This window comes from Chiloscyllium plagiosum, unplaced genomic scaffold, assembly GCF_037043375.1.
Source record: "Chiloscyllium plagiosum isolate Xiang-an unplaced genomic scaffold, Cpla_swu_hap1 HiC_scaffold_2, whole genome shotgun sequence".
Taxonomy (NCBI): Eukaryota; Metazoa; Chordata; class Chondrichthyes; order Orectolobiformes; family Hemiscylliidae; genus Chiloscyllium; species Chiloscyllium plagiosum.
In genome coordinates this window covers 138,665,146-138,681,640 of record NW_028270140.1, presented here as the reverse complement: position 1 = coordinate 138,681,640, position 16,495 = coordinate 138,665,146, and the positions used below count along the sequence as shown (strand labels likewise).

The following is a 16,495-nucleotide window of genomic DNA, read 5'->3' as shown; positions in this document are numbered from 1 at the left end:
TCAATTGATCTACAAAAATATGCCATGCTTGGCCTGGAAATTTTTCATGTTCGTAAAGAGTAGGTCAAAAGAAGAAGATATTCTATTCCCTGACACTAACCTTCCACAACTTGAGAGCAACAAACATGATGTCTCTCTTTTGCACACGCACTCAAAAGCACACATATAATGCATACTCCCGCACGCGCGCACACACACACATTGTAGCTATGCTAAGTACGTTAAGCACAAATTTCACCAGCAAGTCAATCAAGAAATTGGCAAAGTCTCCACAGAGGAACAAGTACACAAATTTATTTTTATTAATTAAATTGCAAGCACTTTTTTTCCTACAGTCAAATAAAAGCCACTGTCAAGCTGTTGGCACATTCATGTACAAAAACAGATTAATTATACAGCCTGCTACAAAGCATTCTTTGTGAAAATACAAAGACTAGTACCAGAAAGCCAATAGCATTAAGTTATTACCGAATACAAGACATCATATATGAATCAAAGGACATAGATTAAGTTGACACAACCTATAGATATCACATGAAAGGAATCCAACACTACATTAAAATATTGTTGAAGAGAGTCGCAACATAATACTGGAAACTTAGGCACCCTAATACTGCACACAGTACTGATACAGTAAGAGAGGCTGCTGTTAAAATAAAACTTGCTGTCAACTCTTGAGAAACTATCACCATATCTAGTGTATAACCATGCTACGAATAACAACTACGTCAAAGTTCTTAATCTATTACAGAAAACGCTTAGAAATTACCAAATGTTGCATGACTGTTACAGTATAAAGCGGATCTCAATTCCTTTAATGTCATTAAAAATGCACTTACATCAGGAAACAGCTCACCATAGTCCACAATGGGTCCGAGAGATGGACCAAAAGAAAAACGAACTAGGATTTCACTTCCAAAAACACCGATGGAAATCTTGTTCAGGCTACATTGTTAAGGGAGACACTATACTGCGTACAAAGAGCAGTATCAATAGGCAATACAGAATAAAATTCAACACACCCATTTTGGTCCAGTATTGATGGATTGCTCTCAATGACTTTTACATTACAAATTTCACTGGCAGCTTTTTTTCACTCATCCCTCGTCTAAATATTTAACATCAACGTTTTGCCATGAGCAGCCAAAATGACATTCACAATGAAAAAGAAGTTTTCCTTTATTGTCCCCAGTCACGTCAGAAACTACATATTTTACACTTTGAGTCTACTTTCACTCGACAAAGAACGCTTGATTAAACTGTCAAAGATTGGCCATTTAATCTGAAGCGGATATTTGTTGCCGGAACCGAATTGGGAACCAAAAGCATGATTTCCCGACTCTCCCCCCCCCCCCACCTTTTAAATGTGAAGTATTCCAGTTAAAAGTTCTTGCAAAACGCAGTCGCTAGGCAAAGCGCCCAGATGAAACGAAATGTGGGAGTGTGTGTCCTGTAGCAGTAAGCTCCTATGAAACGGGTTACATTGCAGCCATGCGAACATTTATTATTAGTTGAGCCACTTCTCGGGGCCTTGATGGTTGTCTTCAAAATACCTCCTCTCCCCACAAGGCCACTGAGGAGTAGCCATCAATGGAAGATCAGGAAGCAGCTCAACTCCAAATTCTCAAGGGCATTGAGGGATGGAGACCAAACTGCCAACTGCATCCTGTGAAAGGGTCTTTCTGAAAGAAAAAGCTGGTGGAACCCAGTTGGTTCTCAGCAAGGCAAAAGTTGCCAACATTCTCAGAAGAGAAGTAGACTTGTTCAGTCAACCCAAATAAAGGACTCTAAACCAAAAATTTAATGGTGTGACAAGATGCAATCTCCAATATCAATTCCACTTGCAATCTCACCTTGTTTAAAATGACCAACCAGAAGTGCTTAAGTGATCTGTCAATGTTCAGAAATATGTTAATATTTCAAAGGTGGAGGTTGTTTTGTTCTGTTTACAAGGAATTTTTGGATGGTGCAGTTTTCCAATTTGGGGAGTGTCATTGTTGTCATCATCAGGATATCAGGAGGTGGTGAGGGAGAGAGCCCTTGAGCAGGACTGGAATAAAGAATGTTTCACAAAGAGACAGGCATCGCTCGGAGCTATGTGGGTTCTCACAGCTACATATTCGCAATGGAACTAAATTGAAAACCTCAGGATGTAATGGAATGAAAATTGATTATTAAGTTCAGGAATCTATCAGGTTGTTAGAATTTCAAATCAACATTTGATATTAGGAAAACTTAAACAGGGAAAACAATGGTATGGAAATGACTACAGGTGATATGCAGCACATAAGTTATCATGGTTGTATCAAAATCTCCTCTTCAATCAAAACAATAATCCATTAACAAACTCCATTCTATGGGAATTAGAGGAAATTGATAGGAGTGCTTTAAGCATTTATATAATGAAATCAGCCACAGTGATTTCCCAACTTGAGCATATATCTCTCTCTTTCCCTTGATGCATGGTTCCATTACAAATTTTATCAATAAAAATAAAAGAGAACTATCTTTAAAAAAATCACAAATATCAAAGTCTCATTTAAGAAAAAAATGATCGAATGGAACATTTCACAAGCCCAATGGAATTTTGTGAATGGAATGAGGTTTGTCCTTTCTCCTAAATGATGAGGCGTTTGCATTTTTAAATCACTTTTTAAAGAAAGAAATGTGTGGTCAAATCACATAGGAACTTACTGAACTGGTAACCAGGGTTGTGAGTCAGTTGTTAAGTTTTAGTCAGATACAAAGAAGTGACTGGTGCAAGTGAGGGGGCAGGTCATCTTATGTATAGGCATTTAACCGCTCTTTCGAACGGGTAGAATGGATGTCATGCAACTCCTGCTCCTCCTTTGATTTGATATCCTCATACTTTTGCATCCGACAAGCATCTTTCACGTAGGCCCAGTTGGCAGAGAGCACCATTAGGTAATGAACCTGCAGGATGAAACACAGTAAGAGGTTTCTTGAGTAATAAGCAAGTTTAATGATAGGCATGGGAGATTAATTATCTGTGGACGCAAATATTAATACATAAACACATTCACATAAGCACATACCTACTCTATCTGCACAGAAAAATAGAATGATCAAGGGAACTGACAAAACAATTGACTGGCTGTGTCATTTTCCTTTGAAAGACAGAATATTGAATATGTCTGTATGAGCTGCCAGAGAAAGTGGTGGAGGCTGGTACAATTGCAATATTTAAAAGGCATCTGGATGCGTATATGAATTGGAAAGGTTCAGAGATATATGGGCCTGCTGCTGGCAAATGGGATGAGATTAGATCAGGATATCTGGTCGGCATGGACAAGTTGGACTGAAGGGTCTGTTTCCGTGCTGTACATCTCTATGACTTGATGAGTACAGATTTTAAAATGAGGAATAATTTTGAATGAATGGATACAGAGAGAATATTTTCCCTTGTGGTGAAGAACATAATTAGCCAACATCAATATAAGATCATCACCAAGAATACGATTGGGAATTCAAAGAAACATCTTCACTCAAAGAGTAGTAAGAATGTGGAACTTTCTTCAAGCATTCCTATTGTAGTAATAGATACATTTACGGTGAAACTAAGGATGGTGAAGGGACAGCAATGTATTTCCAAGTCAGGATGGTGTGTGGCTTAGAAGGGAACTTGCAGGTTGTGATGTTCCCATGTAACTGCTGATCTTTCCTTCTAGATGACCTTTCATTTTATATAAAGACTAATTTTCCCAAGCTTTGGGCTATAAATTTAACATTACACTTATTGTCTCCAATCTCTTAATTCTGAGTGCTCTTCATGAACAATAAAAATGTTTTCCAATCTCTCTCTGCATTGGTCTCACATCAGTGTCTAGTAACTTGTGGACATGGTGATACTGAACCCTGATGTAATTGTCAGGAGTGACACTCAAGATGTAAACACCAATCAGACAAGGTATGAAGGATTTCAGTGCAGAGTCGAGTGAGATCAATAATCAGTACCATTGGAAGGAAATCTGCTTGCAATTGTCTGCTCTGCCTTGACTTTTGTCTTCTGCCTGACAGCCTTAGAGTAACATTTGACATTAATGAATGAGTCGTACTCATTAACAATGGTCACAACAATAAGCACCAATTTGTTTAACAAATTCACATACACATGAATTAGTAGCAAGTGAATGTGCTACTTGGCTGTAACGTCTGGAAAATGTTGGGAAATACTGTTATAAAACGAAGGTTGACCCCCCCCCGTCCCACCGTGAACTATAACCGAAAAATGCAAAGAGGAGCGCCTCACCCTACAATCTGTAAAGGGAGTGTGAAAAGTAGTGTAACCTATCTTTCAGCAACTTCTAGTGGTTAAATAAAATAAACCCCTGACATTCACAGTAAAATCATCAAGTAACAATTTATTTATCTAGTTCTAACAATGAACAAATTAACTAAACTATTAACAAACAGAATAAATCCCTTCCAACTACTAACTATTCCTGAATAATGCAAGATTCTAATGGTATGCTGTTCCAATAAATAGAAGTCCCACTTCTCCAATGATTCTTCTGCCAGGAATGCCTTCCCTGTCGAATCTTCAGTCAGGAATATGAACTCGTTGTGCCATTGGCACTATTGCTATTTCAATAGTGATTTCTCTAAGATAAAGAGGAGGCTGTGATACCCAACAATTCTCTCTCAAGAGCTGAGGGCCGTTCGCTCTGGTGGGTGACAGCTTGCTCTGAGGTCTTTGTCCAACTGCCTCTTCTTTTTATACCCTTCATGATGTATCAATATTTCTGCAGTATGGTTGGTCCTGTATTGTCAGTCAGACTTGAATTTAATAGGTTTTTGTTACCTAAGTACCTGGTTCAAATTATTTGGTTCAATTCAAAAGCCTATTGTCTTGGTTCAAAAAAGAGTTGCTTCTTGACTAGCTAACTGTATGGCCTTTCAATACAAATATTTCAGTTTGGTGTACTTGCAAACTTTCAAGCTGCTGATCACAGACATCCGTTTTAAATCCCTAAGCACAAAAAATGCACATAATCTTCTAAAGGGAGCACACAATGCTCTCCCCCCTAGCATTTCACAAACACCAAATTCTAACTTTCTGTCTCCCAGGCCAAAGTACTCTACCCAATGTCGCAACAATACCGTAAACACGGTATCAACTGGTATTCCCATTGATGACACTAACCTGGATCTGATGGAACATGTCTGATCTTGACTGCCATCACACACACTCTGACCATTGATATATGGGGGCTCCAGACAAAGGACGATCCCACAGGTGATTTCCCCTTCCATTCTCTGGAGGTTGGAAGCATCAGAAATGTTCCCCTAAGTCACTGCAGTGCTCATTTGAGCACTCCGTCACACCAACTCTCCTACTGTCAGTGAGGTTGTGACAAGGAAATGAACATCTTCCAGAGGGAAGCTGATATCTGTTTTCTCATTGTGGCTGGCTTGCCTGATACAAAAAAAGATTAATCTCTCAACACGGGCCTTCCCCTCCAGCTTTCTTCTGGGAGTGACTGCATCAGGAAGCTTGGACTGTAGGACTAGCGGAGAAGGGCTGAGATGGATTAGAGAGGGTTGGAAACTAACGTGAAGTCAGTAAGTGATATGTTTTATAATGTCTTGGGATGTAAGTTTCAGTGAAAAGGATCAATAGCAAAGGTTCAAGGCTCTTTGTAATTAAGGATCAGATGGCCTACATTTCCTTGAGACATTAGAAAATTCATCAGTGTGACAATTCCAAGTTTGTCATATTTTCTTTTTTGCTGAATTTAATCCAACCTTACCTTCTGTATGGGGTCCCCAATTTACAAATAGCTGGCTTATGTAAACTCATACTTATGACCGCGAGGTCTTGCAGTATGTGTAACTTCCTGATGAAGGGCTTATGCCTGAAACGTTGATTCTCCTGCTCCTGAGACGCTCCCTGACCTGCTGTGCTTTTCCAGCAACACACTCTCGACTCTGATCTCCAGCATCTGCAGTCCTCACTTTCTCCTAGGTGTGTGTAACTGCAAAGACCTAACATGCAATCATTTCTCTCAAAGTTACAAATAGCTGCTTTGCATTGTCTTGCACTGTGTTCTAACTTGTACACAAATCGACAAGCAGACTAACTCCAGAATAGGACCTGCTCACAACCCCGGGGGCTGCCTGTACTTGCCGTTTGAGCAGCAAACCATCTTTTGAAGTTGAATGCTGGTAACAGTGCTCAGCCTGTTCAGAGCATGTTTAGACAGTAACTGTGTATGGGACCTTAGTCATACCAGGCTGGACCAGGCAAAAGTGACAGGTTTCCTTCTCGGCAGGATGTCGGTGAATCACTTGCTATTTTTATGAAAACCCAGCAGTTTCATGGGCACATTTCCTGAGACCAGCTTTTGCCAATTATTTCCACATTCTTAACAATCAGATTTAAGTTCTCAGACCCATGAGGGACTTCAGCTCTGGTCTCTTGATTATTGTCTCCACTTTGGATTGCTGGTCCATAACATAAGAAGATACAGCAGAAGAAGTAGGCCATTCAGCCCATTGAGTCTGCTTCCATATACAGTGATCATGGCTGATCTGTTGATCCTTAGCATTTTCCTGCCTTTTCCCCATAAAGCTTGAATTATTTACTGATTAAAAATGTTTTTAAAAATAGCCACAGGTTTTTCTGCTGTAGCGAGTTTCATTAACGTGAATTTGCTTTAACCGGCATGATGAATTGGGGACACAGTTTCAAAAGCGATAACAGTTAAAACATGTGTTGGCTGTAACATGGTTACATTGCCAACACTTCAGGAGCTGTTTCTAAAGCGCAATTTTCCTACAATGCAGAGTTGCACTGGAGCGCAACCATTGCCTTATAGAAGAACTACCTGTATTACAGAAATCACGTACTTGATCTTTGGTATTCCTGATGGAAAACGTGTGGTCTTGAGTCTTTTAATCTTGCTCTAATCAGGTCAGAATTGCAAGAATACCACATTTCACTGTGATTCTATCTAGATGAGTGCAATTTAAAAAAAACTCAACCTCCCGACTCTTTTTCTCAACAATACTCAGGTTGTGTATTACCAAGAGGCGCCTTGTATAACCAAGGTGATGGTAAAATGATAATGCCATTGGAGCAGTATTCAAGAAGAATGAGAGGTGACCTTATAGAAACATACAAGATTCTTAGGAGACTTGACAGGATGGAGAAGGAAAGTATGTTTTCCCTTGTGGGAGAGTCTAGGATCATAATCTCAGAGTAAGGAGTCCCTGATATATGAAGGAAATGAAGAGGAATTTCTTCTTCTGGAGGGTAGCGAACCTGTGGGATTCTTTACTGCAGAGGGCTGTACAGGCTGGATTGCCAAGGACTGTACAATTGGTCAATAGAGGTGTTTTATGGAGTTTTTGCTAATCTCCCACAGACATTACAGTGGACAATCAGAGAAGTAGCTGCAGAAAACACTAAAGTTACTTCTGTTTTGCTTCAGCTAGGCCTTCCATGTCTCCATTTTGTCCACGCACACATTTATTTTCTTTCTTTGCATTTAATAAGCATTTTGTTTCACTCAGAAAGAGGACAAAAGCAGGTTTGATGTTCGGCAGTCTGTGTCAGCAACTGGCGCCATAGCAACCGACAGGCCACAATCACTTCCACTTCAATCGAGAAGAAGTGTTTTCTCTGAGAACTGGCCTGTGTAATTGATGATGCCAACCATTAGACATCTCAAATTATAGGCCATTCAGGAATTTAAACGTCAGTCCAGTCATTATCTCGAGACTGGGCTCATCTTTAAAAGGAGGTTCTTCAGAAGCTGTACTGAATAGTAGCAATGGCAACCACACTGCTGTGAGGTGAATAACTGCGGACATCCCTTGACTTCAGAACCCTCCATGCTTTTACATAAAAGAGGGGGAACATATCTAATTGTATTGACAGAAAATCAAGAGAGATCTGGAGGAGGTTCCAAACTGATAATAACTTGAACTCATGGTAACAATGCTGCCCTGGGCGATGTGTATTTTTTAAAAAAATGTATTCATACTTTAAGCACACCATTGGCTTGGCCAGCTTTCATTGCCTTTGGAAAGGTATCAGTGAGCTGCTTTCTTAAACAGCTCCAGCCACATGTTGCAGGTACTCCCTCTCTACTGGCATCGTTAGTCTAGAAATCAGCCCACCATCACCTTCTCAACAGCAATGAGACATGGGCAATAAATGCCAGGCAGATGCCCACTTTCTATAAGGGAATTTTTTTTAAAATGCCCAAAGGGCAGTGGGTTTTAATAGGCTCATTGCTGCCAAAATACTGAGGTAATGGTGCAGTTCATGAATCATTCAGTCGTCTGCACTTGGAATTCTGTGTCCAGGTTCAATCAACACAGTACAATGTTCTGTAACGTCTCAGATCAGGAAAATCAAAAATCTGGAAAGACCCAGTTGTCCAGAAAGTGTTTGAACAGACCCACGGGACCAAAACAAAATACCAAATAGCAAATGTCATGTCCTTTATAGACATTTCTACTGTTCCCACTTCTACAGAAGATAGGACTAACAGCTTTCAGCTGTTTCAGTGGGAAAACTGCAGGGGTGCATGAGAGAGAACAAGAGACAAGATGGATGATGGAAGAAAATAAGTTTATTAATTGGATGTGTATTGAAATTAACACTCACAGCTATTCATCCTGGTGGTAGGTCTCCAATCTTTCCGGGGAAAGGAAAATATTCCCCAAATTTTAGATTGAATGATTAACAAATAATCCCAGGTCAGGCCTGTTGATGTGCTAAATTTGGTCACAGGAAATTCAGCAACTTCCTCATTGTCATTGGTATTTTAACACATAGCAGGGCTTTGGAATTTTTAAAAAATCATGAATGCTTTACAATGTTTTGTGACTATGTTGTGGCTCAGGTGCAAAGCCGATTTACAAACTTGTGATTAAACATAATAACATTATTAAACAAATCTAGGAAAATCCAAAATTCAGAAATGCCTTCATCCCCAGAATTCCAGGATGGAGCTGAAATAGTATATTGCAGCGACTGAAAGTACAAAGAGAAGAGGAAACGAATAACTGTGGGGATGGAGGGATCAATTATGAGGAGCAATTCTGTAAATTGATACGAAAACAGAAATTGCTGAAAAAACTCACCAGATCTGGCAGAAACTGTAAAGAAAGGTGTGGCATGGTGGGTCAGTGGTTAGCACTGCTGCCTCACAATGCCAGGGACCCGGGTTTGATTCCTGCCTCAGGCGACTGTCAGTGTGGCATTTACTCATTCTCCTCGTGTCTGCGTGGGTTTCCTCCAGGTGCTCCAGTTTCCTCCCACAATCCAAAGATGTGCAGGTCAGGTGAATTGGCCATGCTAAATTGCCAAGTCAGGGGTAAATATAGGGTGGGGGAATGGGTCTGGGTGTATTACTCTTCGGAGGGTCAGTGTGGACTTGTTGGACTGAAGGGCCTGTTTCCATGCTGTAGGGAATCTAATCTAAATAGCAGAGTTAACGTTTCAGGTCCAATCACTTCTTCAGAACTGAAAATTGCGGATGTTCTTGCTGGGAAACAGGAGGTAACATGCTTGCTGATTTTATGATTCTAAGATTGTTAACAATGGCTGACATTTCACCTTGGGATGAACTGTAGAACATACTTCTGTATGTTCTGTCAGCCCTGACAGAAATAAACAGGAGTGTCAGAAGTTCTGCTGATTCTGAGAGGAAGCTGGATCAGTGTCAAATACCATGCACATATAAATAAATGGCTGAAAATGTGTTGCTGGAAAAGCGCAGCAGGTCAGGCAGCATCCAGGGAACAGGAGAATCGACGTTTCGGGCATAAGAAGGGCTTATGCCCGAAACATCGATTCTCCTGTTCCCTGGATGCTGCCTGACCTGCTGCACTTTTCCAGCAACACATTTTCAGCTCTGATCTCCAGCATCTGTAGACCTCACTTTCTCCACATATAAATAAAGGGTGACTTGGTGACAGGATACCAGCCACTGTGGAGTAATTTCAATCTGGTTGAACTGAAACATCAACAGATCATTCATGTTCTTACTGAATGTTGGATGACATTCAAGAGTCCACATAGCCTACTTCTGTTATTTGTTCACGTGTGCCTCAAGGTATCATCGCTACTGAAATGTAGCAGAGGTGAGAACACACTAACATAAACTTGTGCAAATAGCAATAAAATAATGACCTGGCACTATGTCTTTTGTGATGTTTGGTTAAGGGAAAGACACAAGGAAGAATCTCCGTGCTCTTGTCTGCAAAACTAAGTTCCAAATGTGAAAGTTACTATAGCTTTACAGGCAACTTACAGAGACCAAACCAACCCCACTGTCTCCCATCCCACCCTTACCCCAACCTTTAACCATGTACTAAAAATACTGAAAATGGCAGCAATGAGGGAAGCAGATGTTGATTGTCCAACGTTGGTCAATAGACTTTAGTGCAACAAAAGAACTGTAAAAGTTGGCATGGTCTGGTAAGACAAATTATTTGACATCAACATGCCTGATTGACAATTCATGACAGTTGCTGCTGACCTCTTTCTGTCTCTCTCACACGCAGATGGACAGATTGATCTTTTTTCACTCCCGATATGAAGTCAAACCAAGTTTTCAGCTTTACTAACAAGTATCACCACTGGTTCATACAAGTTGAGCAGTTGCATGTGGAGTTTTTGATATGTTTTCAGTTCTATTCACACCTAAAGCTGAGTTGCAGTGTAAACATGGTGACTAAAAAAATATTGTAATACGCTCCATGTGACATTCTGCTACATCTTGGAAGGTTAAGCAGAATCTAGAATGCCAAATTAGGTCTGTTTTCCCCAGAATTAGAAGGTGAACAAGTGATCTGATTGAAGTCTTCAAGATACCAGCAGGAAAAGACAGGGTAGAGTCATAGAGTCATATAGCACAGAAACAGACCCTTGGATCCAACCAGACTACATTGAACATAATCCCAAACTAAACTATCCCAAGTTAGCCTGCACTTGGCCCATATCCCTCCAAACATTTCTTATTCATGTACGTACCTAAATGTCTTTTAAATGTTGTAACTGTACCCACATTCACCACTTTCTCTGGAATTTCATTCCACATATAAACCAGTCTCTATGTAAAAACATTGTCCCCATATCCTTTTTAAATCTTTCTCCTTTCACCTTAAAAATATGCCTCCCCAATCTTTAAATCCCCCAACCTAGGTAAAAGACAGCTGCCAATCAGCTTATCTATACCCCTTATTATTTTATCAACCTCCATAAGGTCACCTCTCAATCTCCTCCACTTGAATGAGTAAAGTCCCAGCCTATCCAGCCTCTCCCTATAACTCAAACCCTCCATTCCCAGCAACATCCAGCTTAATAATATTCATCCTGTGACATGGAGACGAGAATTGGACACGGTACTCCAGAAGAGACTTCAATAACACCCTGTACAATCTCAACATAACATCCCAACTCCTATACTGCAAGGTCTGAGCAATGAAGGCAAGAGTGCTAAACTCCTCCTGAAACACTCTGTGTATATGTGACACAAACTTCAAAGAATTATGTGCCTGAACCCTTAGGTCTCTCTGTTGTACAATACTATCCAAGGCAAGGATAAATAAAGATTAGCACCACTAATCCAGAATCTGGTTTCCAGCATCTGCAGTCATTGTTTTTACCTCATTCAGGAGTGAGATTAGGAAATGTTTCTCAGCACAAAGGATGGCAAAGGTTTGGAACTCTCTTCCACAGTAGTAATTGGTGCTAGATCAATTGTTAATTTTAAAGCTGTGACAGATAAATTTTTGTTAAATTACGACTTAGTTATAAATCTTTCATTGCTTGGTTGATCACTTCTGATTTTTGTTTTGCTTCCTGGATGTGGTATTTTTCTGGAATCCCTGCTGGCACCATGTTTTGTTATGCTGCCTTTATCAAGATATGTTACTGGGTAATGTGTGTTTCAGGCACTGCGCTGTCATTAATCCCCTTGTTGTCTTTGCTTTATTTTGGGTTTATCTAATGATTAGCAGTAAACTATCCACAGAAGAGGCACAGTTCTTAGAAAACAAGAAGCTTATTGAAGGACAGCAAGATGTGTCACTAGATTTGGTCAGACATAATTACAAGGGCCTTAAGGAACTAACTCAGATACACCTGCTCAATCTAAAAGCTGGAGTAGAACCCCTTATCTCTCACATACTGTCTGTGACGTCAATAGAATGGGTGGAGTCAATGCAGTATGAACATTATGCCTATCAGGTCCATTATGTTATACAACACTGAATACTCCACCCAGTATTGCTCTCAAGTAGTTAATCCCTGCCGTTAGTATCTTTACCGATTGACTTTTCTCAAATTACAGCACTTAGTGTTATAGAATAATATGGGATTAACTATTGCTTTATAAACTCTTACTTTCATTTCATAAAAAAAGCTGTACATAGGAACTGGAGTAGGCCATTCAGCCCTTCAAACCTGTTCTGCCATTCAGTACAATCATGGCTGCTCTGTGGCTTAACTCTATATACTTGCTTTGGGACTATATTCCTTAATACCTTTGAAAAACATATCAGGTCTGTTACGCCATTCAATCGTGGCTAATATTTTTTGTGACACCATGCTTCTGCCTCCTCCCCATAACCTTTGATCCCCTTTCTAAATCAATAATCTGTCTACCTCTGTCCTAAAAGCACTCAATAACTTCACCCCCACAGCCTTCTGTGGAAAGGAGCTCTATGGATTCACTACCCAACAGCTGAAGAAATTCCTAAAGATCTCAGTTCTAAAGGGCCATCCCTTGACTCTGAGGTGTACAGGTAATTAAAATGGGCAGGCTAATTCAAAATTGACAATAAAGGGTCAAATTCTTTCAGCTAATTTTATTTTTTCATGCAATAAATGTGACTCTGGCAAGGTCAACCTTTGTTGCCCTTGAACCAATTGTCTTCATGAGTTGATTTCAGAGGTTAGTGAAGAACCAACCACATTGTTGTGGGTCTGGAATCATATGTAGGGTAGCTTATGCCTGAAACGTCGATTCTCCTGCTCCTCAGATGCTGCCTGACCTGCTGTGCTTTTCCAGCACCACACTTTTGACTCTGTAGGGTAGACCAGTTAAGGACAGTGGATTTCCTTCCCTAAAGGGGCATCAGAGAACCAGGTGATTTTTGACAAATTCTCGATAATGAACTTAGCTTTATATTTCAGATTTATTAACTGGCTGTTAGTTTCCAGCAATGTTTGAATACATGTCCACAGAACATTAATCTGGATTTCCAGGTTACTGAATCAGTACCACCGCCTCTTTCTCATGGGAATTTAGCATTATCAATCATGCTTAACAACCTGTTCTCACTTTCTGTGTAGTTGATAGTCTAGCAGGATATTTTCAGCCTGATGGCTTTGGTTATTCTGTGCGTGCTCCACAAAGCTTTAAGCAGATTGTGGAGCCCTACAGCTTGAAGCAGAAATGAAGCTCACCAAAGCATTTCTGGCACTTCACATTGTAGTGCTGGAACATTTGCATGCGTAGCCCTTGCTCTTTACTTACACTTTGTTGTTTTTTTTAAATTGTGAAGCTGTGTTGATGTACAGGTGACTTTATTCTGCTGTATGCAGCATTTAAAGGATTGTCTGCACACAGCTTTGTGATAACATTGCTACCTAAAATCTGTGTACCAAGGCACAATGATTCGAATGCATTATTGCGCAAACAGATGGAAATCAGCTGGGCAAAGAGCCAAGGGTATGCTATCTAATGTGACTTTTATTCTAACAACAGTAATAATTGCTACCTTTATTTATTGGGTAGATTCTTCTCATAGCCTTTGTTAAGGTGACAGATCCTGCTTTTACCTTAGTGAGTGTTATGGCATGTTTCATGTTTCTTTTAGTGTCCTATGTCGTTAAGGTGGCAAGGATGGCAGAGAATGTACCTGCATTTTTTGTCAAAACTTAGACTATTCAAAAGTTGAAAGACACCACAGACTGCTCTCTCATTAGAGAGAGAAAGCTGGTAAGGACACAGAGTCTTAGCGATGTACAGCACAGAAATACCCAGTCCAACACGTCCATGCCAACCAGATATTCTAAATTAATCTAGTTTCATTCACCAGCATTTAGTCCAAATCCATCTAAACCCTTCCTATTCATATAACCATCCAGTTGCCTTTTAAATGTTGTAATTAGATTAGATTTGATTCTCTACAGTGTGGAAAAAGGCCCCTCGACTCAACAAGTCCACACCACCCCTCTGAAGAGAAACCCACCCAAACACATTCCCCTATATTTACCCCGACTAACACACCGGGCAATTTAGCATGGCCAATTCACCCAACCTGCACATCTTTGGATTGTGGGAGAAAACTGGAGCACCCGGAGAAAACCCACCCAGACACAGGGAGAATGTGCAAACTCCACACAGACAGGCAGGAATTGGTGTCGTGAGGCAGCAGAGCCACTGCACCACCCATAAGTACCAGCCTCCACCATTTCCATATATATATCACACTCTGCGTGAAAAAGTTGCCTCTAGGTTCTTTTTAAATCTCTTCCCTGTCACCTTAAGCCTAGTTAAAAATCACACAACACCAGGTTATAATCGAACAGTAACCACCTGATGAAGGAGCAGCGCTCTGAAAGCTAGCGCTTCGAAATAAACCTGTTGGACTATAACCTGGTGTTGTGTGATTTTTAGCTTTGTATACCCCAGTCCAACAGCGGCACCTCCAAACTACCTTAAAACTATGGCCCTCTCGGTTTGGACTTCCCCACCCTGGGGAAAAGACCTTGGCTATTCACCCTATCCATGCCCGTCATGATTTTATAAACTTCCATAAAGTCACCAGGGAAACTCACCCTAGCTTACTCAGCCTCTCCCTATAGCTCAAACCCTCCAACATGCTTGTAAATCTTTTTTGAACCCTTTCAAGTTTAATAACATATTTCCCACAGCAGGGAGGGTCACAATATCTCAAGCAAGAGATAAGGTTGATGGTGGCCTCAATCAGGAACTGAACCAACACTGTATATCACAAACCAGTCATTCAGCCAACTGAGCCCACCAACCAGCTTATGTTTGAGCTATGTAAGACACGAGTTCGGCATCAGCAAGAATACTGTGCTTATTTTTGGTCACTCCACCAAAGGGAAGGAATACAAGAAGGAAGTTCACCATCATCTTCTCAAAGGCAATTAGAGACAGACAATAACTGCTGGCCAGCCAGTGATGTTGATGACTCATGAGTGAATAAATAATAAAAAAAATTAATGTTGCCAGGAATGGAGAATTTTAGCTATGAGGAAAGATTAGATTAGATTTTTTCTGGAACAGAGTAGGCTGATGGGAAATTTAACGGACAAGTATAAAATTGCCAGGGGTCTGGATAAAGTGGCTAATAAGGAACTATTTCTCTTAGCATCAAGGCATGAGCCAGGTAGCACAGATTTCAAACGTTAAGAGAAGAATTTGAGGAAGAATTAGAGGAAAATATTTTTCACACAGAGGGCTGTGGGGACCCGGAGCTCAGTGTCTTAAAGGATAGTAGAACCTGAAAACTCATGTCCATGTATGTGTTCAAGGCAATGTGATTGAAGTGCAGTCAACTACAGGGCTGTAGTGATTGGAGCGAGAGCATCAGATAGATCTCATTGACTATGAGTTCCCTGACTAGGATTGTTAACATGGGCCAATCAGGGTGTCCTGGCTGACAGATATAAACAGGAAGTTCAAATGTCATTGTTGAAGTCTTTTTAAATGTGGAACTGGAACTTGAGGTTTGTCCTCATCTCCCTGTAAACTGGTTGAACGGTAGGGTTTGGGGCCTGGCTTTGCTGTTCCTCTCCCTTGTAAAATTGCTGTTGTATACAGCTGTAAATGTTAACTGTTTTACTGTAAACTCTTTTGTAATTATTTAATAAAATAAAAAAAAACAGGAAAAAATAAACAGGAAATTAAGCATGGCTTCTGTACAGTGGTAGTGTGGAGGATTATTAAAAATAAATAAATAAATAAATAAGCAGGGGATTCGGAATCTTCTCACTTTAGAGGCAGAGTCTGAGCTGTCTGGTCACAGCCTGTAAACTGTGCACATGTAAATAAAGGGTGACTCAGTGACAGGATACCGGCCTCTCTGCAGTTAATTGAAAGGTTAAGGGCCGAAATCTGGCAATGGGATTAGGCTGGATGACTCTTCCTTGGCTACCAAATATTTAAGGGAAAAACCTGTGCCATACATTTTATACATTTCTCTGTCTCATCATTGTTGGTTACAGAGGAGGACTTTCAGCCCTGTTTTTCCCAGCCCTCCAAAGAAGCAATTCAACTTGTGCCATTCCCTGCCTTCTGACTGTCAGCCTCTACTTACTATTCCTTTACAGATAATGATCTAATTCCCTTTTGAACACTCCAATTGACCCTTGCCTCCTCTGCAACCCCAGGCAGTGTGTTCTAGATCCTAACCACTCACTTATGTACATTTCCAATAATTAGTAGCACCTCTATTAAATCTTCTCTTAATCTCCTCT

At 40.4% G+C, this 16,495-nt stretch overlaps 1 protein-coding gene across 1 annotated transcript in view; it reads right to left on the bottom strand.

Moving 5' to 3' along the window:
• Window positions 1-278: 278 nt before the first annotated feature.
• LOC122557223 (proteolipid protein DM beta) overlaps window positions 279-16,495 on the bottom strand; it is a 234,025-nt gene continuing 217,808 nt past the window's right edge. The window contains exon 7 of the mRNA XM_043704677.2: window positions 279-2,934. Within this exon, the coding sequence (XP_043560612.1) occupies window positions 2,782-2,934 (153 nt within the window). The 3' untranslated portion in view covers window positions 279-2,781. The remainder of the gene's footprint in view (window positions 2,935-16,495) is intronic.